The sequence below is a fragment of the Meles meles genome, chromosome 18 (assembly GCF_922984935.1).
Source record: "Meles meles chromosome 18, mMelMel3.1 paternal haplotype, whole genome shotgun sequence".
In the NCBI taxonomy this organism is placed as follows: domain Eukaryota; kingdom Metazoa; phylum Chordata; class Mammalia; order Carnivora; family Mustelidae; genus Meles; species Meles meles.
The window spans coordinates 9,040,677-9,064,423 of record NC_060083.1 but is presented as its reverse complement, the minus strand read 5'-3'; the positions used below and the strand labels follow the sequence as shown (position 1 = coordinate 9,064,423).

Here is a 23,747-nt window from a genome sequence, read left to right as displayed (position 1 = left end):
CTTTATTAAATTCATTGGGCTCAAGGACAGGAAAACAGCAGGGAGGGGACAGGACAAGGGCTGGAGGGGGGGTCCCCACACACACCCAGACTCCCTGGCCTGCAGCTAGAGGTCCATGGAAGCTGAGCTTTAATCCTAACCCTCCCCTTAAAGATGCTGGTGGGGTCACCGGGGACCCCAGAGCAGACCCAGGCCATACATCTTTTCTTGCCCGTTTTCCAGGTTCCTCCAGAGAGGGAAGTTAGACTGGTTGGTCCTAGGTTTGGAGGAAAGCCGGAAGGTAAGAGGAAGAAGAGTTTGAGGACAGGGGGGCACAGGAAGGGGGAGCTCAGAGTCCCTGTGGGGTTCCCAATGGGAGGAGGAAGGTTCCCACAGGAGAAGGAAGTTGGGAGCCTGCCCCAAGTAGAGCACGGGATGATGGGCTGCCTTTCTCTGGAAGGACCTGCTGTGCTCTCGACCTTGGGCAGCGTCTTCTCACCCTGGACGCTGCTGTGCGGGTCCCTCGCTGCTCAGGGCCCACCTGTAGGAGGCTAGCGCCACCCTGGGTGGAAAAGACCCCAGGTGCAGCGAAAGTCCAGCTGAGCCAGAACGAGAGGACCCTGACAAGCCGGCCCTCCACCTGTGCTGGCGCTGGAGCCTTTCTTCCAGGGCAGAGGGAGGAGGGGGTCAGATGGACACGCTGTTCTCGATGAGGGGAGGGTCCAGGTAGGCGTAGGGCAGCTCCAGCCCCTGGTTCCGCTCCCGGATCTCCCGCGAGATCTGGGCCAGGCGGTTCTGGAAGGCGGCAATGCTCCGCCGAGGGGCCTCCTCCGTGAAGTGCTCGTCCGGGTAGGTGCCCAGGGGCCGCTGGAAAAAAAAAAAAAACAAAACAAAAAAAACGAGGGGGGGGGGCGGTCAGGAGGACATTGGGGATGAGATGAAGGAGAGTGAAGGACCACGTTGGCCACCGCACAGTCACGGTGGCTCCACGGGCTTCACCAGAACAGCCACTGCACACTCAGACCATCCAAGCCACTTTCCCCACTCCGCGGAGCTGCTCAGAGCAGACCCGACACCCTACAACTCCGGGAGGGGCGGGGGCGGTGAGCTGGCGGGAATGGTCAGCCCGAGGCTAGTGCTCCCTCTGCTGGTAGCCCTCTGCCTGACAGTCCCGCTCTGAGACCATTTCTGCACCGGGAAGTGCACGCCTTGGACCAGACATCTTTAAGGGTCCCCTCCAGGGGCGCTGGGGGGCTCAGTCTTTAAGCATCTGCCTTCAGCTCAGGTCATGATCCCAGTCCTGGGATCGAGCCCCGCATCGGGCTCCCTGCTCGGCAGAGAGCTTACTTCTCCCTCTTCCGCTCCCCCTGCTTGTGTGCTCTCTCTCTAGCGAATAAATAAAATCTTAACTAAAAGGTGGTATGGGAGTTTCACTTTACACTGAGTGTCCATCAGTAATGACTGTCCCTTCCCAAATGTTTCTTTCACGTATTGAGATGATTATATGGTGTTACTTTATTGATGTAATAAATTACTTCGTTAGATTTCATCAGGGTGAACCGACCTCTCATTCCTCTCATTCCTAGAATAAACGAGACCTCAGTGTGGCATATTATTGTCTCACTATGTAGTATTGGCCTTCATTGGCTAATGATGTATTTTTAAGATCTTTGCAGCTAAGTGGAACACGTTTATAATTTCATTTTCTTAATTACAGCTAACACGTTGCGAGGCCCTGACATGGACTATCATGACAGCGCAACAATCCTGTTAGGCAGGTGCATTTATCATTCCCACTTCACAGATAAAGAAACTGAGGCTTGGAGAGACCTGATGACACATCCAGGGTCACATCGGGGGAAGTGTGGATCTGGGACTGGGACTTTCTACCGGAGACCCACTTGCCTTCTTAACAGCATCACCTTGTCCAGCTGCAGGTATCAAGGGTCCCAGTAACATGATTCGGGGAGTGTCCACTTTTTTCCTATACTTTCAAGAAGTTTGAGTGATTTAGGAATGACTTGGTCCTTGAAGGTTGAGTGGAATCCCCCTTTGCAAGAAGGGGAATCAGACCTTTTACACCCTTTTCCGTTTGTGTGTGGTTTTCATCTCTTCTGGTGTCAATTTTTCTTTATCATTTTCCTAGAAAATCATCTCTTTCACCTTGATTTCCAAAACTGCAAGTTGTGTTTTCTTTTAATTTCTTCAGCCTTCTCAATTATTGGCTGTTTGCCTTTAAACTCCTCCCAAATGTTGTACATTGGTCTCTCTCTCATCTCTCGTCTCTCTTGATTGGGATTGTCTGTGGTTTCTTTATTTTATTGGTCTTTTCAAAGAATCAGTTTTATGTCTTATTTACCGGATTGACATCTAACTTCTAAAACAACAGTGTAGGGGCACCTGGGTGGCTCAGTGGGTTAAGCCTCTGCCTTCGGCTCGGGTCATGATCTCAAGGTCCTGGGATCAAGCCCTGCATCAGGCTCTCTGCTCAGTGGGGAGCGTGCTCCCCCCACCCCCGCTGCCTGCCTCTCTGCCTCCTTGTGATCTCTCTCTCAAATAAATAAATAAAATGATAGTGTAGCTGTCCAAACAACAGAACGCAGGAACATGACAGGCTGGGTTAAAAGCCTGCATACTAGCTCTGTGACCTTGTGCAAGGTACTTAGTGTCTCTGAACCAACTTGCTTAATTTTCTTCCCTGTAAAATGCAACTACCATTTGGGGTGCCTGCCCAGTTCCACTGGTGGAACATGTGACTCTTGATCCCAGGGTTGTGAGTTGGAGCCCCACATGGGGGGGTAGAGTTTACTTAAAGTTTTTTTTTTTTTTAAAGGAGGCGCCGGGGTGGATAAAGCCTCTGCCTTCGGCTCGGGTCATGATTCCAGGGTCCTGGGATAGAGCCCTGGTACTGAGACTGAGCCCCGCATTGGGCTCTCTGCTTAAAGAGGAGCCTGCTTCCCCCTTTATCTCTCTCTGCCTGTCTCTCTGCCTACTTGTGATCTCTGCCAAATAAATAAATAAAATCTTTAAAAAAATTTTTTTTTAAATGGGTGATGGGGGATATCTGGGTGGGTCAGTCGGTTAACGGACTACCTTGGGCTCAGGTCATGATCCCAGGGTCCCAGAACCGAGTCCTACATCAGGCTCTCTGCTCATCAGGGAGCCTGCTTCTTGAACCTCTGCCTGATGTTCAGATCACTCTCGAAAAATAAATAAAATCTTTAAAAAAAATTTTTTAATCAAAAAAAAAAGGAACTATCATCTATGGAACACCTATATGTTAGGCACTGTACTAAGCATTTTAAACAAAGCTCCTTACTTACTTTGTATTTTAAAATAGCATACATAAGGCATCTGATTTAATGACTGAGACATGCTGGATCCCCCAAGAAGCAATAGCTACTGTTATTGTTGTTTTTGCTATTGTTGCAATTTTCTAGGTTACACCCCCCACTGGCTTCTAGGAGGGAGCCCTCCACCCTCAACCTCTTGCCTATCATGCCTCACCACTGTGATATTGCGGTTTACAGTAAGGAATGTACATTTGGGGGGCAGTCATTAGTGTCTGCCTTCAGCTCAGGTCATGATCCCAGGGTTCTGGGATTGAGACCCACGTTGGGCTCCCTGCTCGGAGGGCAGCCTGCTTCTCCCTCTCCCACTGCCCCTGCTTGTGTTCCTCTCTCGCTTTCTCTCTGTCAAATAACTAAATAAAAATCTTAAAAAAAAAAAAAAAAGGAACATACATTTGGTCTTCCTCCCATTCCTGGCACAGAGCTCCTAAAACCCTTATAATTTTGTAAGCGTTTGAGTGTTAAAATTATCTTGTTATCATAATAAGGCCCTTTCAACCACACCTGGGTTTACATTTCTTTTGGTGACCTTCTGGAAAGCCCCTAAGGATGGGGGCGGTTGCCAGGAAAGCAGCCTTGTGATTAGAGGGTTGGAACTTTCATCTCCAACCCCCAACCTCCCGGGAGGAGAGAGAGGCTAGAGGTTGACTTGATCCTCAGTGGCCAATGATTCAATCAATGGCACCTAGGTAATAAGGAGACAGAAAAACCCTAGCAGCAGGGGACTGGAGAGCTTCCCGGCTGGTGCACACAGGGAGGTATAGGGAGGGCGGGGAAGCTGGGGGGGAGGGGGGTGCCAATCAGCCCTGCACCCACTCCCACACACCTTGCACACCGCATCTCTGGCTGTTCGGAGCTATGTCCTTTTATAATAAACCAGTAATCTAATAGGTAAACTGTTTTCCCTGAGTTCTGTGAGCTGGTACAGCAAATGACCAAACCTGGGGCTAGGGGTGGGGGGGTTGATTTTTAGCTGGTGGGTCAGAAGCACCTAGGCGTATGGTTGGCATCAGAGGGGGTTGGCATCTTGTGGGACTGAGTCTGAACCCATGGGACCTGACACTCTCTGCAAAGAGTGTGTCAGAAGGGAGTTAAATTATCTGACACCTGCTGGTCCCACACACATTCAGTGGCTGGAAGGAGTGAGTGAAAGTATTGGGAATAGTAATATTCTGCAAGTAGACAAAAACCAAAACAAAACAAAAACCAGAGTGTTGGGGTGCCTGGGTGGCTCAGTGCGTTAAAGCCTCTGCCTTCGGCTCAGGTCATGATCTCGGGGTCCTGGGATCGAGTCCTGCATCAGGCTCTCTGCTCAGCAGGGAGCCTGCTTCCTCCTCTCTCTCTGCCTGCCTCTCTGCCTACTTGTGATCTCTTTGTCTGTCAAATAAATAAATAAAATCTTTAAAAAAAAGAGTGTTTTTCTTTATAATAATAAAAAAAAAAGAACCTCTCCACGTCCTTGAGAAATGGGACCAGAAAGGAGCAGGATCCAGGGACAGGTTCCTGGCATTCCCAGGCCATGAGATGGTAATTAAAACTTGTTAGGAAGATAACACACATCTACATCGAAAGGAGTCAAGCATGAGAAATGACATTCCTGTGACGTCAGAGGGCTTGTGAACAAGACCAAGAGGGCAGAGGCGGGACAGATGACTCCACATGTGAATAGAAATATTGGTAATTGGCGATCAAGGAGCTGCTCTCCTGACGAAGCCGACCTGACAGCCTCCTTGCCTGCTCCTGCCTAGAACTGCCCCCTCAACCATCCACACAGCCACAGAGACGCTCTTGCTGAAACACAGATTCAGCCATGTCACCCCGGGGGGCTTAAAGCTCTTCAATGGTTCCCCGTTCTCCTCTGAATGAGTACTGTGCCCGCACGGAGCCATTTGCAATCCTACCAACACACCAACGGACTCACCTTCACTTCATTTCACTTGGTTGTGTCCTTCCTCCTGCCAAGAAACTAACCCTGCCCTTCCTTTGTCTGCCAAGCTCTTACTTGACCTGCAGGTTTCGGCTTTGACGTCATTTCCTCCAAGAAGCCTTCCTGGGTTTGCCCAGACTCAGTCGGGTTCCACAAGTCCCCATTCTCACCTCTATTACGAGACTAAGCTCATGAGGATAGGGTTCATATCTGCCCACCAGTGTCTGACACATTGCAAATGCTCATGAAGTACACGTTCGTACATAAGTGATTCCTACAACACTGTGATGCCCTTTTTCATGTCCCTGTGTATCTCCTCAATTAGACTGTTGGATTCCAGAAGGCAGGAAGGTCTCATTCAGCTTTATATGCCTGGTGCCTGGTGCCATCTTGACATGTAAGGAGTCCCCAAAATAACATGTGGTGAATATTTAGATGAATGGATGAGCAGCTAATGGATGAATGGTTGGTGGATGAAGAAGTGGGTGGAAGGATGGATGGATGGAATGATGGATGGATGGATGGATGGTTGGATGGACGGATGGATGGATAGGTGGATGGGTGAGTGGATGGATGGATGGATGGATAGATAAATGGATGGATGGAAGGAAAGATGATTGGATGGATGAATAATAGGTGGATGGGTGGGTGGATGGATGGACAGATGGAGAGATAAATGGATGGATGGAAGGAAAGATGATTGGATGGATGGATGGATAGGTGGATGGGTGGGTAGATGGATAGATGGATGGATGGATGGATGGTTGCATGGATGGATGGATAGGTGGATGGGTGAGTGGATGGATGGATGGATGGATAGATAAATGGATGGATGGAAGGAAAGATGATTGGATGGATGGATGGATGGATGGTTGGTTGGATGGATGGACGGATGGATAGATAAATGGATGGATGGAAGGAAAGATGATTGGATGGATGGATGGATGGATAGGTGGATGGGTGAGTGGATGGATGGATGGATGGATAGATAAATGGATGGATGGAAGGAAAGATGATTGGATGGATGGATGGATAGGTGGATGGGTGGGTGGATGGATGGATGGATGGTTGGATGAATGCATGGATGGATAGGTGGATGGGTGAGTGGATGGATGGGTGGATGGATAGATAAATGGATGGATAGAAGGAAAAATGATTGGATGGATGGATACGTGGATGGGGGTGGGTGGATGGATGGATGGATGGATGGATGGACAGACAGATGGGTGGGTGAGTTGGTAAACTGGCGAATTTGATAGACATTGTGCCCCAGCCACTAAACTGATATTTGTTTCAATGTATGTCTTTGGGGACCAACTATCATTTCCTAAAGAAACCAAGGAATCCAAGACAAGCTCAGCAATGGGCATAAATGACAGCACTCAGTCCCCAAGCCCCCCTGGAACAGTTACCACCACTTCCACTGCCCAGGCCCTGTAAATCTCCACCCCCATCCCATCCCATCCCCCATACACACCTGGTCTTTGGGCTCCTGGCTGACCAACCAGAAGAGGAGAAGGTTGTTACAGGTGACATTCACTTCTGGGAGAGTGTCTAGGTAACTCTTCAGGGTGGCAGTGCCTTTGGTCTGGGGTGGAGGCTGTCTCATGGATGATGGGGTATTGGGCATCCAGGCCCCAAAGTCATGCTGTAGAGACCCCACCCCAGTTGAGTCAGCTGGCCAGAGGGGGAGAACCAGCTCCTTCATCATCCTGATCCTGCTCCTACCATCCCACGTCTCGCAGTTGAGAAATGAAGGGATGGAGGAAAGGGAAGGGGGAGGGGGTGCAGGGTAGAAAATTCCAGAAGTGGGGTAGGAGCTCACCCCTTGTCACTCCCCACCCAGTGTTCCTGGACTAGGTGGAGTGAATCACCAAGGAAGGAGCAGAACCCAAAGAGCTGGCATGCCACCCAGTGCCGCCTGATACTCCCCTTGGCTGTGTCCTTACCAGGACAGGCCCTGTAGGTTTTCTTCCCAACAAAACACGAGCTGGAATCACCATTACAAGCCTGAACCCCACTCCACCCAGACCTCATCAGACACTGACCCTTCACTCCTCCACTCCACCCAGTCACCACCCAACCTCAGCTGCAATCGTAAACCCACCCCAACCCTGACCCACCCACGCTCTCAACCCCAACTCTGGCCTCATGTCCAGGGCTGAGCCCAGCCTGGCATAGCCCAGTGCCCCCAAGCCTGCCCCCTGCCAGCTCACCTGCCCACTGTTGACAGCGGCGTGCTGGGCGGAGCAGTTGAAGATGATGGCAGTGAGGAACTTCACCAGCTCTCCTGGAGTGCACAGTCTGCGCGGGAAGCCTAGGTGTGGGAGGAAGGGAAAAGGGTGTGGAGGGAGGGGACAAGATTCCTAGGGGCAGCTTGGGGCTGGGGCTCACCGCAAGGGGAGAGTGAGGACTAGAGGGCTGAGTATTTGGTCGCTATTGTCTTTTGACTAAGATTAGGGCTGGGCTGAGGTTAGGGATGGTCGGTCATCACCAAGGGTTGCGGTCTCTGAAGGGGGTCAGGATAGGGGCTGGCTTCTGGGTTCGGACCACGAAATGCCCAGCCAGCAGAGCTCACTAGGAAGGAGCCAAGTTCAAGCTGACAGCCAATCGGCATCTTCTCCCACGTCTATCTGCAGCCCCTGATAACACTTAATGATCTTTTAAGATTTATTTATTTAGTTATTTGAGAGAATGAGAATGGGGATAGGGGCAGAGGGAGAGGGAGAGAGAATCTTCCCACCGAGCGTGGAGCCTGACATGGGGCTTGATCCCAGGAACCCCAAGATCATGACCTGAGTTGAAACCAAGAGCCGGATGCCCAACAGATGAACCACCAGGCACCCCAGCACTTAATGATCTAATTCTACCCAGTTCACCAAGATTTGTCCAAGCACCCAATGGCAGAATGTCACAACAGCTGGGCTTAGCGACAAAGGCAGGTGACCAGAGTGTGTTACTCATAAGTTCACAGTGATGGAAACAGAAGAGGGCTCCAAGGCCAGGGCTCCGCTCTCCGAGGAGAGCCCAGGCAGGGCAGAAACAGACCCTGGAGCTGAAGCGCTTAGGGGAGGCGTCCCTGCAGGAAGAGAAGAGTGGGTGAGCTCTGGATGGGAAAAAGATGACAGAGGAAGAAGGTATTTTCAGGCTCAGCTCTGAATCCTCTCCTCTCTACATCACTGCTCTCATCCAAATCAATGGCTTTGACTGCTTCCCACGGGCCAATGACTCCCAAATTCACACCTCCTGCTCCGCCTGGCCCCTGATTTCTAGATGAAGCCGTGGGCATAATTGCGGCTGCCCCCTGATGCTCCAAGATCGGTATCTGTGCCGTCTCTCAGACAGCTCACCTGCAAACCCTGATGCTTGGCCCCCTCCCCTGCACACTCCCCAGACCCGTCCTGCCCACCGTGGTCCCATTCTGGGGGCTCTATCCAGTCGCTCGGACCACAACCTGTGTGCTCTTTCCTCTTTCTATCTCACACCATGCATATCGGGCAATACTTCCAGAAGCCAATCCCGACTCACCACTTCCCGGTCTCCATCACGTCGCCCCTGCACGAACCCACCTGCTTCCACGCTTGCCCCCGACAGCCAGAGCGACAATCCTTAGAATCATACATCCGATCGCGTCAGCCCCTTGCAAAAACCAGTTATTTGCAGAACTAGCATTCTCACTTCCTTCAGCTCTCTGCTCAAATGTCACCGCCTCCGAGAGGCCTTCCGGGACCACCTAGCCGAAATAACTCCCTCTACCTCAACGTGCTGTTTCCTTTTCCTGAGCGCTCCTAGCCCATCCCCTGACATATTTGTTTGTTGATTCTCCGAATCTCCCTGCCAGAATGGGAAGCTCGGTGAAGGCCAGGAGTTCCGTCTGTCATGTTCACTGCTGAACCCCGGCCGCGGGAACAATACTTAATACTGGGGGCCCCGTAATTATTGGTTGACAGGAGTGAATGCCTGAGAAGGTAAGAAGGCAGAGCTGGAAGAAATGAGGCATCAGCAAGGCAAAGGGGCAGGGAGGGTCCTTATCCGAGGCGAGGCCGCCGCATGGGCCAGGCCACGCAGTTTCTGGGGACAATTTCGGAGGACTGTCAGGGCGGTGGCCCCACAGACCGGATGGGCGGGCAACAAGAGGCTGGGAATGGTGAGCCCTATAGAGAAGCAGCTGCCACACTATGGGGAACGGGATGGAGGACAAGAGGAATTGGTCACCCAACTGGGTTTAGGCAAACAGGAAGACAGAGTGGAAGCCAAAGATGGTTTCAGAGTTTGCAGTCGGGATGCAGAGCGGTGGGGGAAAGACCAGGCATCTGACTGCGAGTCCGGGAGAATTTTCTGGATGTTCTCTTTGCGGTAGATAGTCTAACCTGGGAGGGCTGAGATTAAAAGGCAAAGGAAGTCAGGCCCTCTGTGGGAATTTTGCTGTAGCTCCTGTCGTTAAGTTGCTCCCCGTGAAAATGGAAGCAAAAGTCGCATTGACTGAAGTTAATTAATGAGTGTGCCTCGCCTTGAACTCCGATTAGCTTGCAGGTGTTCGTCCATGCGGAGAATGCTCTGAGGTGCTGAGTCAGAGACAGGTTGAATAAAGAAGATAGGGGAGTCAGCCAGCAATAATTAGACCCCTGGCTGCCCCAGGTCTTAAATAAGAAACAGCCCCAAAGAGGAAAAAAAAAAAAATGCTCTGGGCTAGGGGAGGAAGCCGTCAGGATCAGGTCAGCCCAGGGTTTACAGTGGGCTTGCAAAGCAAGGGGCGGTTCCTCCTTTAAAGATCCAAAGGGGGGGGCACCTGGGTGGCTCAGTGGGTTGGGCCTCTGCCTTTGGCTCAGGTCATGATCTCAGGCTCCTGGGATGGAGCCCCATGTGGGACTTCCTGCTCAATGGGGGAGTCTGCGTCTCCCTCTATGGGTCCATATTGGATTTTATCGTCAATTTTGTCGAGCGTGATAACAGTATTGTGGTTCTGTAGAAAAACATTTTTTTTTGAGTTGCCAATTGATTTGGAGTAAAATAGGAAATGGGTGTAATTTAAAAGACTTCAGCAGGGGCGCCTGGCTGGCTCAGTGGGTTAAGCCTCTGCTTTTGGCTTGGGTCATGATCTCAGGGTCCTGGGATTGAGCCCTGCATTGGGCTCTCTGCTCAGCAGGGAGCCTGCTTCCCCTTTTCTCTGCCTGCCTCTCTGCCTACTTGTGATCTCTCTCTCTCTCTCTCTCTCTGTCAATAAACAAATAAAATCTTTAAAAAAAAAATAAAAGACTTTCAGCAATAAACAAAAGCAAGAGATTAATCAAATGAGTGCTTGTTGAATCTGGGCGGTGGACAAGTGGGTGTTCGTTACGTTATACTCTCTACTCTATGTTTAAAATTTGTTGTTTAAAGGGAAAAAAGAAGTCTCAGAACCTGTAGCTGGTAGTTTTTGTGTGCTGATCTCAAGGGTGACAATGAGACAGCAGCGAAATGGAAAATTCTTCAAGGAATGGGGGCAGGGGACTTTCCAAGTCTGGAATCAGCAGCAGAGGAGCCATGGGAGAAGGGGTCACTCCATTACGGGAGGGTAGAGAGGAGACAGACCCAGTTGGGACAAGCCATAGCTGGGATGGGGGCGCGGCAGAGACCTGGGAGGAAGTGGGAGGCTCAGAGGATGTCTCCTCCCTGGGGCTAAGGGAAGACGTTAAGGAAGGGAGGATGGTCTGCTGAGGTTAAGCAAAGGAGGCGGAAGAGGGGGCCGTTGGTGTCGTTTCGGTGGGTCTCAAAAGCCTCTCGGGCAGTGTCAGAAGAAGGGGGGAAGTTAGTGCCAGGTGTTAGGTGTTAGTAGGGAAGAACCAGGTGGCAGCAGGACCATGTCACTCCATGAGACCAAAAGAAATGAAAGAGGCTGGTGGCTAGAGGGGCCACCTGGTGGGACAAGCATGAGGAAGGACGAGAGAAGGTTCCAGAATCCTCCAACTCTGAGGCTGGAGATAGCTCCTAGCACGTGATGGGACACATCCACCTAGCTCCGCAGGCAGCAGTGAATGGACAGGCTCAAGAAAAGGTCGAGGAAGAACCAGAGGGTCACAGAGCAGTGGCCGTGAGCAAGGACTTTGGAGACCATGAGACCCAGCTCCAGATCCTGCCTCTGCCCATATCTGCGAAGCCTTCTCTATGGCTGTTCCTCATCTGTTCAGCGGGGCTAATAATAGGATGCACTTCAAAGGCTTGTCCCTAAATAAGAAGCAGGTAACAGGTGAGGCCAGAGGGAACACCGGGTCTTTGGGAGCTGGTGGGTGGGGGATGGGATACCTGAGCTTTCCCGGCCCAGGAACGCCCGAGCAAAGATCTCGCCAACCCAGGCCTGCAGCTCCGAGTCTTGCTGCACAGACGCATTGCTGGGGTAATAGTAGCCCACGATTTCTGAGACAAAGCTGCAGGAAAGAGAAGCTGGTGCCACCGGGGAGACCTTGGGCAGGGGCCTGGCCAGGAACCCAAAGCCCAGTGCCACTCGGGCTGGGGAGAGCCAGACAGTCAGTGTCCACCAAGACCCTGCCTCAGTCCAGTGGGAGCCCCCAGATCCAGAGGGAACCCGAAGGCCCAGGTTTGGGGACTCCTGAGCCATGGGTGCTCTGGGCCTCCTTCCCACCCACGGGTCTGGGAGTGGGGAGTGCACTGTGGAGAGCCTGGGGGCCCCGGTCCACACCTCACTGTTGCACCTGCCCCCCCCCCAAGTTCCTCTGGACACCCTGTTCTCTCCTTTCTCTGCTGCCGTGTTCATACACAACCCAGCCCCTCCCAAGTCAGTAGTCATTTCATCGAGGACCCCAACCCCAACTCTCGCCCTGGGGGAGCTCCCTGCGGGGGACCTGAAGCACCCACGACCCCCAGCCCCAAACGCTCCAGCCTGCATGAGAACAGGGGTCCACACTGCCCCGCCCCCACCCCGGGCTAGGAGGCCCTGGTGCGGCAAGACTGGCTACAGGGTCCCGGGCCCGCAGCCCGCACCTCTCAATGGCCGCCCAGATCCTCAGGCCGTCGTCCCGGTAGTGGTAGTTGGGGATGGCCAGGACGCCGCGGGCCCGCGCGCTGTCCGGAAGGCAGAAATCGGTGTAGGTGAAGTGAGCCAGAGCGGTGCTTATGAGGTAGAGGAGGCCTTGTCTCCCCACCGAGGTGACCTGAGAACACGCAACACAGCCTGGCTTGGGGACTTGGGGACAAGACGATGCTGGGGACTCAGCCCAGGGGGTGTTAATCAAGTCCAAGACGACGGATCAAACCCCCCCACGGGGGTTTCCCCGACGCGCGCCGAGGAAGTGGCCGCCCTACTACGTGCAGGGGAGAAATTCCGTAGGTATCGGGTAACTGAAAGAAAGCCCTGACGCCGGCTCAGGGGCCGCGGGAGAGCGATCCAGGGGCGCTGCCCTGCCCACCTCGGGGAGACTCCGGGAGGCCTGAGAGGTGGGCCGGGTTCGTGGGCGGGGCAAGTGGGGGAACCCGAGGGGGGAGGCGGGGCTTGTGGGATGGGGCTGGCGTTGACGAGGAGGCGGGATTGGGGGGCCGAAGAGTCTTGTGGGCGGGGCAAAGCGTCCTCGGGGCGGGGCTTCAGAGGCGGGGGGCGCGGGGGCGGGGGCGGGGGGCGCGGGGGCGGGGGCGGGGGCGGGGGGGCGGAGGCCGCACCTTGTCCACGAGGCCCTCGGGGTTGAGCAGCGTGGCCCGCGCGATGGTGTTCACCTGCAGCGTGTAGCGAGTGTGGGGGAGCAGGAGCTGCGGGCGGGATGAGCGCACAGGAGCCGAAGGTCAGGGGAGCAGGCCGAACCGGCCCGCCCGCTCCGGCCCCCGCCCGGGGGGAGGGGGGTCCCACAGACCTTGTAGATCGGATGGCAGAGCGGCAGCTGGCGCAGTGTGGCCATGGCGAAGGCCTCGCACAGCAGATGCGTGCACAGAAAGTGCGTGTTGTTCTCGTGCACCAGGAACTCGGAGTTGCGCACCCACGTCTTGGCCAGCAGCCAGTCCCAGTAAGAGTCAGTGGGCAGAAAGATGGGGCTGTACGGCCCGGGGGTCTGGCTGAGCTGCGCCCCAGAATAATAAGGGGGTGAGGCTCAAGACTGCTAGCGTGCTCCTGAGCCCGCCTCCGCATCCCGCCCCGGCCTCCAGCCCCGGCTCTCACCTGGATGGCCAGGGGCACCAGCGCCCCCTGCGGGTTGAGCCACAGCAGGCAGAGCGGGGCGGCCACGTACTGGGGGCGGCCGTTGAGGCAGTGGACGGGGGCGTCGGCCAGGATCCAGTAGTCGGCTAGGAAAATGTTCCCCCTCTGGGGAAGGCACACAGAGGGTCACAGCGCCCTCCGACCCGCGCTGCGCTGCCCTCTCTGTCCTCCGCCCACTCCCACCCCAGCCGGGGCCTCAGTAATGCTGGGTGCCTGCGCTCCTGGCCAGAGGTCGGTACCCCGCCCTCCCCAGAATGTCCGGAATGAGGTCCAGCTGAGTCCCTGGTGCGGCACTTCCCACCCGGGGAAGCTGGCGTCCTCTCCCAGCCCCCCCATACCTGGTCCTTCCTGCTCTCTCAACTCAGTGACCCTGTCAGTAAATCCCACAACAGGAAAATGACCACACACTGAGAACCGACCGCCCCATCTCCAGCCTCCTAGAGGCTGCCCGAGGGCTTGGCTGCCCCGGAGAGACTGACGATCATCTCCCCCCACGCCCTCGGAGCTCCTGGTCTCCGTGACTGTTCTCTTGTATCCAGTGGTACTGCCTTCCCCCTCCCTGTCCTGAAATCGCTTTCTTTAAGTCCCAGCACTGTGGATCTTAGAGGCCCCGGAACACAGGCAGGGTCTTCTCTTCCATGCCCTCCCGCTCACGCGTACCATCCCCCAAGCCTCCCCTCAGGCTCCCAGCCATGCCCATCCCCCCTCCCCATCTGCTCCAACTCAAAGGCGCAGGGCGGGCTAAGGACACAGCCATCCCACCGCTCCCCTCCACGCCCATCCCTTGTCCATAAGGGCACCTCACCCACCTCTAGTTCTGTCCGCAGGCAGGTGTCGGGTCCCAGCAAGGGGGCCACCATGTCATTGGTGACGGGCAGCTTGCTGGGCAAACTGGAGAGGCAGTGAAGCATGACGGGGTTGACGCCGTTCAGGTACTGGTACCCGAAGAAGGGGTCCTCGCACCAGTGCTCTGTAACGTACTCTGGGGGGCAAGAGAGGGGGCAGCTTGGTCCGGAAACCGCTTCCCAAGATCCAACCCCAACCGTCTCCGGACAGGGAGAGTATTTCTGGGTCTCACTCCCCTATTCCTGCCCCCTCTTAGAGGAAGGGGAGTGGCATGAACTCCTAAGGGGAATCTGTGAGGTGGTCGCCCAGGAAACCAGGAGCCCCGGGTCCTGCGATCCCACCGTCTCCGTGAGAGGGCTGAAAGAGGTCCCCTTCCCAGGATGGGGCGGAGGGCTCCGAGCACGGGGTGGGGGGGGAGGACGGACATCTGCCTGCCTCTGCGCACCCGAAATGACCGTCTTGTGGCACCAGAAGATATTCCGGATGTCATCCAGCTTCTTCCAGGAGCCCTTGCGGTCCAACAGCCCGCGGAGCTTCATGCCCAAGGACCTGCGGGGGAGGGGAAGCGACCGTGGGGTCTGGGGCTGCCTGGGGCACTGTGCCCCCCAGCCTAGAGGCCCGGAGGGACCCGACCAGGTCAATGTCCTGATCAGAGGTGCCTAACATTGCACCCTCGAGAAAAGTCTAGTGGCCCATTGAGGGCCTGCAGGGGTGAGTCCATATGTGAACCCAGCCAGTCTTCAGTGGAGCCTTGGCCTTTCTCCAAGCTTCCATCTAGTCATGGACCAGGACGCCTGCCACCAGCGGTCCCAACCAACCACAGCCTTCTTGCGACACATCATAACTGGAGGTGTACTTTGCACACCAGACTGGGGGGGCGGGGGGACCATGCACTTTTCACTTTGTGGGTGTCTGTACTGTTTGAATTTTTCGGAGTTGGGCCTTCCTCTCCACCTTCGATCAAACCTAGCCAAGACAGTCTTGTGTGCCTTGTGTGTCCTGTGAACAAAACACAAGCCACGGAACACAGCCGGACGCCGTGTATACCCGGTGTGTAACTTCCACAAAAACGCTCCTCCCTCCCTGCGTGACACAGTAAATCCACGTCCTCCAGCCACCCTCGATTACACACGGCACCGTGGGCCCCTTGGGGCCAGGACTGGCCCGGCCTGACATACTGATTCATAATAATCACTCACCGACTGCACCGAGTCAAATGGAAGGAAACGCACCGCCTACCAGGTGGGTTTGTGGCAAGCGGTGGGGGAGGGAGGCAGGGTACGCGTGCTCAGGTGCCCAAAGGGTGTGGGTGCAATGACCTCACAAGCCCAGGGATGACTTCCGGAGTGTCCCCCGAGCTGCTCTCGGTCCACAGCATTTGCCAAGTACCTGCTCTATAAGGCCCCAAAGAGGGGAAACACCGAGTGGGAGCTCAGTGTTGAAGCAGAGAGCGAGGAGGGGCGCCTGGGGGGCTCAGTCTGTGAAGCCTCTGCCTTCGGCTCAGGTCATGATCTCAGGGTCCTGGGATCAAGCCCCGCATCGGGCTCTCTGCTCAGCAGGGAGCCTGCTTCCCCCTCTTTCTCTGCCTGCCCTCTCTGCCTACTTGTGATCTCTCTCTCTGTGTGTCAAAAAATAAGTAATCTTAAAAAAAAAAAAAAAAAGGCAGAAAGCAAAGAGGCAGTAAAGGAGGAAGAAAGTATCTTCCTTTTCCAAGGGCCTGGTGCCATTGTCCCACACGGAGACCCAGCTACCACCCCTGCCCTCCACGGATCCCCAGTCGCTGCCAAATGCCTACCCCCTCTGCCCACAGGCCCTCCTCTGAGCCCCACGCAGGCTGTCCTAGCGGTCTCCCAGGCCTTCCCTTGCCTAGATCCACATGTCCATCTGGGGACCAGCTCAGGTGACCCTGGTCCTGAGGCCCTGCCCAGGCCTGAGGCCCGAGCCACCTGCGACCACCTTGCGCTCCAGCCCAAACTCCCCAGCTCCCTGCTCACTCCACCTCTGCCCTCTTCCCATTGGTCCTTCTCCCAATGAATCAGGCACAGAAGCCCCAGCCCCTTGCCCCAGCCTCCTCTGGGCCTTCTAAGGCAGTCCCTGCACAGATGGCCAGCCTAGCCTCTTTGCCCTCTGGCCAAACGAACCTGACTTTGCCCAGGATTCGCCCTCTCTCTGCTCACCTCTCCTCTCCATGGCCAAAAGCCCGCCTCAGTCCCACCTGCCTTCCCGGGAGCCACCTGCTGGCCCCTGCTGGCCCCAGGCTGACGCTGGACGCGAGGGTCTACGGCACCCCCTCCAGAAGTCACACTTGGAGCCGCAGCTGTGGGCTCCAGCTGCTAACGGCCCCTCTGGTTCCTGATCAGCTGTGCCACACATCTCCCTAGGGACGCTAAGCTCCTCATGGTGGAAGGCGACATCCTAACACTCAGTCGCATCCACTGAGAGATGTTTTGGGCTGGGTGTCATCTCACTTCCTCTCCCCCAGACCTACGAGGCAGGCAAGGGTGTTACTGCCATTTTACAAAGGAGGACGTGATTTAGAGGCACGTGAAGATCAAGGTCACCCAGCTGGAAGGTGTGGGTTCTGGGATCTGGACACGAGGTGGTCTGACTTCACTTCCTTAAAGCTTTAGGACCTGGTCTCCCTGTCCTGTTCAACACGGTCCCACCTACAGGGCCCGGGACCAAGCTCTACACTGAGAAGGGGCTCATTCCTTTCATAGATTTGAGGACTGGAAAGAGCAGGGGTGACAAATGAGCAAAGAGGAGGTGATGGGGAGTCAGAGAATGGAGAGAGAAGGAGACTGGGGACAGAGAGGGGGAGACCGGGATGGAGTGGGGGAGACTGGGAACAGAGGGGGAAGACTGGAATGGAGGGCGGAGGCAGGGGACAGAGAGAGAGGCCAGGGACAGGGGCGGGCGGGGGGGGGGGGGGAGCGGCGAGAGAAACAGCTGTGGATATGCCCAGCAGGGTGGAGGCAGGAGGGAGAGTGACAGGAGTGCGGGGAGGGCAGTGGCCTCACGCGGGGATGGCGTTGAAGATCAGGGAGACTGTCTTGGTGGCCGAGTAGCGAATGTTGGGCTCCATGTGCATCAGGGACGGGAAGTCAATCTTCATGGGGAAGCCAGGCAGGTACCGATTCCCACTGCTGTGGAGCGTGGTGGGGAGACAGAAAGACAGACACCAGTCGGACGGACCTGAAGCCCACGCCCCTTCATTCCTTCCCTGGATCCTCCCCTGGCTCCGGACTCCTGCCCCACTCTGTCCGCTTGAAGCCACATCCCTGCCAGACCCTCGGGGTCACCCTCCAACCCCTGCCCATTCCGCCCCTCACTCTTGGATTTCCGCCACAGTCCTCTTTCCCGGCTATCCAGGCCCCATCATCCCAGCCTTCGATTCATGTCCCTCTATCTTCTTCCCCAGCGTGGGTCCCCCCTCACCTGTCCCCTTGGTCTGCTCGAGGTGTCATCTTGGTCAAGGCAAACTTCTTGTCTGTTTCCATCTCCTCAAAGCTGCTGACGTCTATCATCCCGGGGAAGCCAGGGGCGTAAACTTTCCAGCTTCCAGGGGAAAGAGGTCAGGGGTGGCTAGTCAAACTTAGGGTAAACATAGACTTCAGCTTTTTAAATTAAAACTCCCAGAAACTGGGTGCGTGGGTGGCTCAGTCATTGGGCATCTGCCTTTGGCTCAGGTCCTGATCCTGGGGTCCTGGGATTGAGTCCCACTTTGGGCTCAGGGGGAACCTGCTTCTCCCTCTCCCACCACCACCCCCTGCTTGTGCTCTCTCTCTCTCTCTTGCTGTGTCTCTCTCTGTCAAATAAATAAAGTCTTAAAAAAAAAAACCTCCTAGAAACCACCCACTTTCTGGGTAGGTGATGAAGAATTAGAATTTTCTCCCTGAAGGCACTAGGCTTTAGGTGGGGGTAGCATTTTAGGACAACGCAAACATCCAGACCGGTTCAGAGCGAGGTCTGCGTTGAGGTTAAGATCATGGCTGGTTTGGGAGGGACGCTGAGGCTGAGGCTGGACTGAGACCAGTCAAGGCCAGGGTCATGTCTGACATCCGGGGGCCATCAAGGACAGCTGGGGGAGGGGGATGAGTCTGAATTCACTGATGCTATTGGGACAGTTGTTGGTACTGGTGTTCTGGGTCTGGATTCCGGATCAAGCTCAGATGAAAGTTAGGGTTACACGAGGGTCCTGATTGGTGTTGGGCCCCCAAGGTGGGATCTGAGGTCAGAGTTAGTGACTCTGATGGAGGCTGAGATCGGCATAAAGGTGGGGAAAGAAGTCAAATTAGGCCACCCTCACCGGTAGCATTCCTGTCGGCCCTGGAGTTCCCGTCTCCTGTGGTCCAGAAGGAGGGGAAGGGAGTCCTGACAAATGGTTTTTGCTGTGGGGAATGAAAAGTACTCATCATACACGTGTCTTTTCAAACAACATCTTCTCCAGCAAAGCTTGTCTGAATGCCCTGACCTTGAACCCAACCCCTCAGTGACAGGGATACCCCATGTTCTCCACGCATTCATCAGCAGAAGGGACTCAAGGAAACCTCACCCCAAAAGTATAACGATCATCCTAATTGTATGTTTGCCTCCTTCCCAGGACTCTTGGGGGGCAGAAATTACATTTTAGTCACTTTGTGTATTCCCGGCACCTAGCGTGGTGCTCTGACACTGTGCCCAAGCCATGCTCTTGACAAATGACTGATGCAGGAATATATTTTGGGAAGCAGTGGACAGATGGAAATGCTAGGGGCCGAGATTTCACCTCTCATCCCTAAGATGTCAACACTTGTCAACACTCGTGTCAACACTTGGACCAGTCCTGGCCATGCCTCTTGGGATCAGATGGCTCAAGAGAACGGGGGTGGGGGTCCAGAGGCTGAAGTAGCTCGAGCTCGGCATCCTTGAAAGGCCCCCCCAGATGCAAGGGCGAATCCTAAGAGCACGTCGTCCACACCGGAAAAGCCAATAGTAGTCATCAGCGAGGCCTTTCCAGCTTCTGCACCTGCCGACACCCAGTGACTCTGCTCTCAGCTCAAGTCTGCTCTGGGCGCAGGAGAAATTCACTCTGGGGGAGCGCAGAGGGAGTCGGCCAAAAGCAACCCGGGGCTCTGTATGTTTGCATTTATGTCTGTGTCTGTAAGTCATCTGAGCAGCTAAGAGTGTGTGTCTATCTAGTCTTTGCATCCCCAGAGGGGCATACACTGCCTAGAAATTCCCTGCTGAAATTCCAGGGCTCTAGAGGCTCAATTTTGTTCAGAAAGCGTCGACTTGGGAGCTCTGGGTTCCAGTTACCCTAACCCTAACCCCACCCCCCCACCCCCCCACCCCCGTCCTTGCAGCATGGGCTCTGGGAGACCCCCACCCCCGACCCCCACAGATGCCTCCTGCAGCCCAGGCCAGCCCCCACCTCCCGCCTCCTGCCTCCCGCCCACCTGTTCCTGGTCGCAGCTCTATGGTACAATAGCCCTCAATCCACTGATAGCAGGGGAAGTGGGAACGGGTGCCGTCGGGGGCCGTGACACAGAGGCAGCTGCAGTACCAGGAGTCCTTGGGGAAGAAGGCATAGCGCTCCTTGTGCAGACGCAGCAGCAAGAGCTCGCCCAGGTCCGCGGAGCAGCGCACCTTGTATTTCTGTACCTGGGGGGACCAAGAAGCCAGCAGGTGAGAGGGGAGGAACGGTGGGGGACATTTTTAGACCTACTGGCATGCATCCGCGCTTGCTCTGGCATATAAACCGGGGGCCGCTAAGCCAGGCAGGGCCTTTGCATGAATTAGGAAAAGGCACCCTTTATCCAAGCAGAAGCGGCCACAGCTGCCAGAGGCAGGGCGACTGAGCAGAGTGGATCCTGGATCTCAGCAGCCTCCTTGGCATCGTGGGGCCTGGCGGAGGCAAGCAGATCCCCTCCAGAGAAGAGGAAACCCCCAACTCACAGAGGGTAAGCGACTTGCCCTCAGCCCACCTGGGATGATGGGAAGAGCTGGGAAGCAGGTAGAGTTCTCCTGACCCCCAGCACCACCACCCCCTTCCTTCTTCACAGCCCTGCCTGGGTAGAATGGATGGGCTCCCCAGGAAAGTCAGAGACCAGAATAGGATGGTGAGGACATCAGCGCCTGAGTTCTGCAGGGTTGGAGGAATGACCTGGGGGAATGACCCTCCCCTCCTTCAGGGTCCCCTGCTCACGGGGCCTCAGGGGTCCCTCCTCCCTCTCTCGCACTTACAGATCCAGGGGCGAAGTCCCTGCCCAGGCGATCCAGCAGCTGTTTGGGGCTCTCTCCACAAGTGCCCACCAGGGTGACAGAGATGTTGTCCAGCGTGCCAGCCATCAGGTAGGGACCCGTGGTCACACACACGCGGTACACGGCCATGGTGGGGAGGAAGGAGGGATGTCCCGGCAGCGGTGGCCACAGCAGCAGGCAGTCCGCGTCGGAGCAGGGGAGCCGCGAGCCAGGCGGGGCTGAGCTGTCCGGCTGCGGAGCCCCTGAGGAGGGGGCTAGGCAGGGGGCAGGGAGGCTTCCCAGGGAAAGCCCCGCTCTCTCTTGGATGCTCTGGGGCTCGCTGGCTTCTCTCGCCCAAAGCTCGCGGTCGCTGCCCCAGCTCGCTGCGGGCTCCCTCTCCCCACCCTAATAGTTGTTTGCCTGCCTCTGGCACAGCCGGTCTCTCTGGCTGGCAGGACGGGACTCACCCAGATGGGTATCAGGAGCCCGAGCCCCACTGGGCAGGGAGGGACCGGGGGCTGAGAGGGAGACGAGGAGCTGGTGACACCTGTGTGACTGGGACACTGCCCTGCTCTCGGTCAGGGGCCCGCTGCTACCCTGGGGCCCTGGTCCGCCCACTCCCCAACCTGCCCCGAGACCCCTTCCGCCTCTCAGCCAGGCTTGGGCCTGGGGCACCCGCATTCCCTACTTGTGAATCGTCCGTGTGAATCAGTCCTCGCGAGGGAGCCATAGTCGGCGTAAGTCCCAGGTGACCGCGGCCACACCGAGGCGAATCACCCCTGCAGAGGAGCCAGGCACAGCTCCCCTGTCGCTCCCCACTGCGCACTGCCGTCCCCACGCCCGGTCCCCTGGTCCCCGCTCCGCCTCACGTCCGATCTCGGTCCCTCCGTCGGGATGGGGCCGGCCAGGGGACCAAAGTGGGCTCACGGCGTCTGAAGGCCCCGCGCGGCCTCGGTTCCGCTGGAGGCCCGCCCGCCGCCTGCAGGGCGGGGGCCAAGTGCCCCGGGGGTGGGGGGGTGCGGCCGGGGCGGCGCGCGATGCCCAGGAACTGGGTCACCCGAGCCGCGGACAAACCGCTCGGCAGGGGAGGCCCGCAGCCGGCAGCGACCCCGCGCGGCCAGTCCCGGCACCGCAGCGCCCAGCCTCCGCGGCGCTCCGGCCTCAGCCGCCCAACCCGGAGCGGGACCGTGCTCGAGAGAGGCGGGTGGAGCGCCGGCTGCAGCCGCTGGGCTGCTCCGGCTCTTTCCTGGTGCGCGCCGGGGGCGCTGTGCTCGTGCGTGCGGTCGGCCTCGGTTTCCGGGAGCCGGGACTTCCGCGGATTAATAGTTCTTATAGGCAGGAGCGGAACTTTCTCGCTAGAGCCCGGATAGCTCAGTCGGTAGAGCATCAGACTTTTAATCTGAGGGTCCAGGGTTCAAGTCCCTGTTCGGGCGTCTGCTTTTTTTTCCCCCCATATTTTAAAGAGTAGGCGCGATATCTGTATTCCTTTAAACAAAACCAAGGAAGGGGGGGAAAAGATAGCAAAAGTGCTGTTACATGATTTTAAAATAGAAATGATAGTAATCCTGGCAGGGATTTTTAGTTTTCAGAAAGTAGAACGGTGAGAGTGGAAGGAAAGTAGAGATGTTTCCTGCGAATTTAAACGTTCAAGTAGGCACCTTCGAGAATGAGCCAGGTGAGATTAATTTTAATAACATTTTATTTAACCCCATGAAATTTTACCATGTTAACCCGTAATCAGTATTTTTTAATTGTTAATGAAATGTTAACAATGTTCTTTTCAGTAAGTACTGTGTCTTCTAAGTATGTGTGTATTTTACACGTCACCGCGCATCTCAGTTCGTATTTCAGGTGCTCCAGGGAGGTGCCCATCGGTCGGGGCAGGTGTTTTTGTTTTCTTTTGTCTTCTGGGAATGGCAGAATGGGGGGCGGGGATCCGCAGAACAAGAACTTCAGTAATATATACACTTCCAGAAAAACCTTTCGCAGGAATGGGTTCCATGGTGTAATGGTTAGCACTCTGGACTCTGAATCCAGCGATCCGAGTTCAAATCTCGGTGGAACCTTTCGTTTTTACCTCTACTCGGTACCATTTGGGCGCTGTTATTTACCAGCCTCGTGTATGAGCGTCCCTTGTCCCCGGAGAGGGTCTGAGAAGGAAAGGGAAAGAAGGCGGTGTCCTTTGGGCTTCCCAGAGTGAGTAATCGGAGCCTCCTGCACACCAGCAGAGCACACGGTCAGCACTTACAGATAGAGCAAGTGGCGCTAGTTTTGAGAGACAAGAACGGAACTTCAGGACACCTTATGAAGAACCGAAGGTCTCTCGGGCAGTTCCCACCAGGTCCTGCCTAGCACCACCCAGGCTGTACCCGAAGACCAGGGAGGGGCTGGAGCGACCCTGCACGCAGTCTTCGTAAAAACAAGGAGCATACACCCCGCGGGGGAAGGGGCGGACTGTCTTGAGTTCTAGGGTGCGGAGGCCACCAGAAAAACTCCATCTTGGCAGCGGTGGGATTCGAACCCACGCCTCCGAAGAGACTGGAGCCTAAATCCAGCGCCTTAGACCGCTCGGCCACGCTACCCGCGTGGAAGCGAGTTCTCCCCGCGGTCCTCCTAAGAGACTAGAGGGGCGAGACAGGCCTGCGGTGGCTGTGCTAAGACAGACCCTGGGTTGGGCCTTCTTCGGAAACAGCAGACCCAGGAGCAGCGAACGGCGAAACGGACAGAGAGGAGGAAAGTGAGACACACGGATATTTGCAGCGAAACAAGTTTATTTTCGTGGGTGGGGCCGCATCTGGGGGCGGGGTGCGCCTGGGCGGGAAGCACCCCCCAAGCGTGCAGCCGGAGCCATGTACTCGCTCGCCCCTGTTCGGTTGCTCTCGCTCCCTGTCTCTTCCACCCGAGCGCGCCCGCACTGCCACTTGGCTCTCGAGCTTCTGGCCCGCTACCTCTCCCCGGCAGGCCTGCGAGGTCCCAACCACGCGATGCTGGCATGCCCCGCCCAATTCCCTCACACCCCTCTCCCTCCCCGCCCCTCGCCCATGCTAGTACCCGTAAGCCGTCAGACGCCGCCGCCCGCCAGGTGGCTCTGTGGCGCAATGGATAGCGCATTGGACTTCTAGTGACGAAAGAGCGATTCAAAGGTTGTGGGTTCGAATCCCACCAGAGTCGATTTTATTTCAATATTTTTTTTTTCCTTCCCTTTTTATCTGATTTTTCCTTAAAGGTTCCCATCCCTTCTCCC

General features: G+C 56.0%; 1 protein-coding gene and 4 non-coding genes across 5 annotated transcripts; 3 read left to right on the top strand and 2 right to left on the bottom strand.

Moving 5' to 3' along the window:
- Positions 1–21,107, bottom strand: ALOXE3 (arachidonate lipoxygenase 3). Its single transcript, XM_045986590.1, has 15 exons — positions 20,507–21,107; positions 19,720–19,924; positions 18,591–18,672; positions 17,720–17,839; positions 17,302–17,427; positions 14,727–14,830; positions 14,245–14,417; positions 13,397–13,540; positions 13,095–13,298; positions 12,907–12,993; positions 12,235–12,404; positions 11,539–11,660; positions 7,473–7,573; positions 6,734–6,904; positions 1–846 (listed from the first exon to the last, which is right to left on the bottom strand). Exons 1-15 carry the CDS (start codon positions 20,651–20,653, stop codon positions 667–669), a joined length of 2,136 nt encoding a protein of 711 aa, XP_045842546.1. The 5' UTR covers positions 20,654–21,107; the 3' UTR covers positions 1–666.
- A 756-nt stretch (positions 21,108–21,863) lies between these two features.
- TRNAK-UUU lies at positions 21,864–21,936 on the top strand. Its single transcript has one exon. It is a non-coding gene; the product is annotated as a tRNA-Lys (tRNA).
- Positions 21,937–22,497: 561 nt separating this feature from the next.
- Positions 22,498–22,569, top strand: TRNAQ-CUG. Its single transcript has one exon. It is a non-coding gene; the product is annotated as a tRNA-Gln (tRNA).
- A 434-nt stretch (positions 22,570–23,003) lies between these two features.
- TRNAL-UAG lies at positions 23,004–23,085 on the bottom strand. The gene has a single exon. It is a non-coding gene; the product is annotated as a tRNA-Leu (tRNA).
- A 502-nt stretch (positions 23,086–23,587) lies between these two features.
- Positions 23,588–23,674, top strand: TRNAR-UCU. The gene is given in 2 exon segments: positions 23,588–23,624; positions 23,639–23,674. It is a non-coding gene; the product is annotated as a tRNA-Arg (tRNA).
- Positions 23,675–23,747: the final 73 nt, after the last annotated feature.

What these genes read in the sequence shown, in the direction of transcription:
- ALOXE3 (XM_045986590.1), bottom strand. Translation starts at nt 20,653, where the DNA reads ATGGCCGTGTACCGCGTGTGTGTGACCACGGGTCCCTACCTGATGGCT. An exon ending in AGAGCTGCGACCAGGAACAG is followed by an intron (nt 18,673 to 19,719) that starts GTGGGCGGGAGG and finishes CATTCCCCACAG; the next exon opens with CAAAAACCATTTGTCAGGAC. An exon ending in CCGCTGTCAACAGTGGGCAG is followed by an intron (nt 6,905 to 7,472) that starts GTGAGCTGGCAG and finishes GGGTCTCTACAG; the next exon opens with CATGACTTTGGGGCCTGGAT.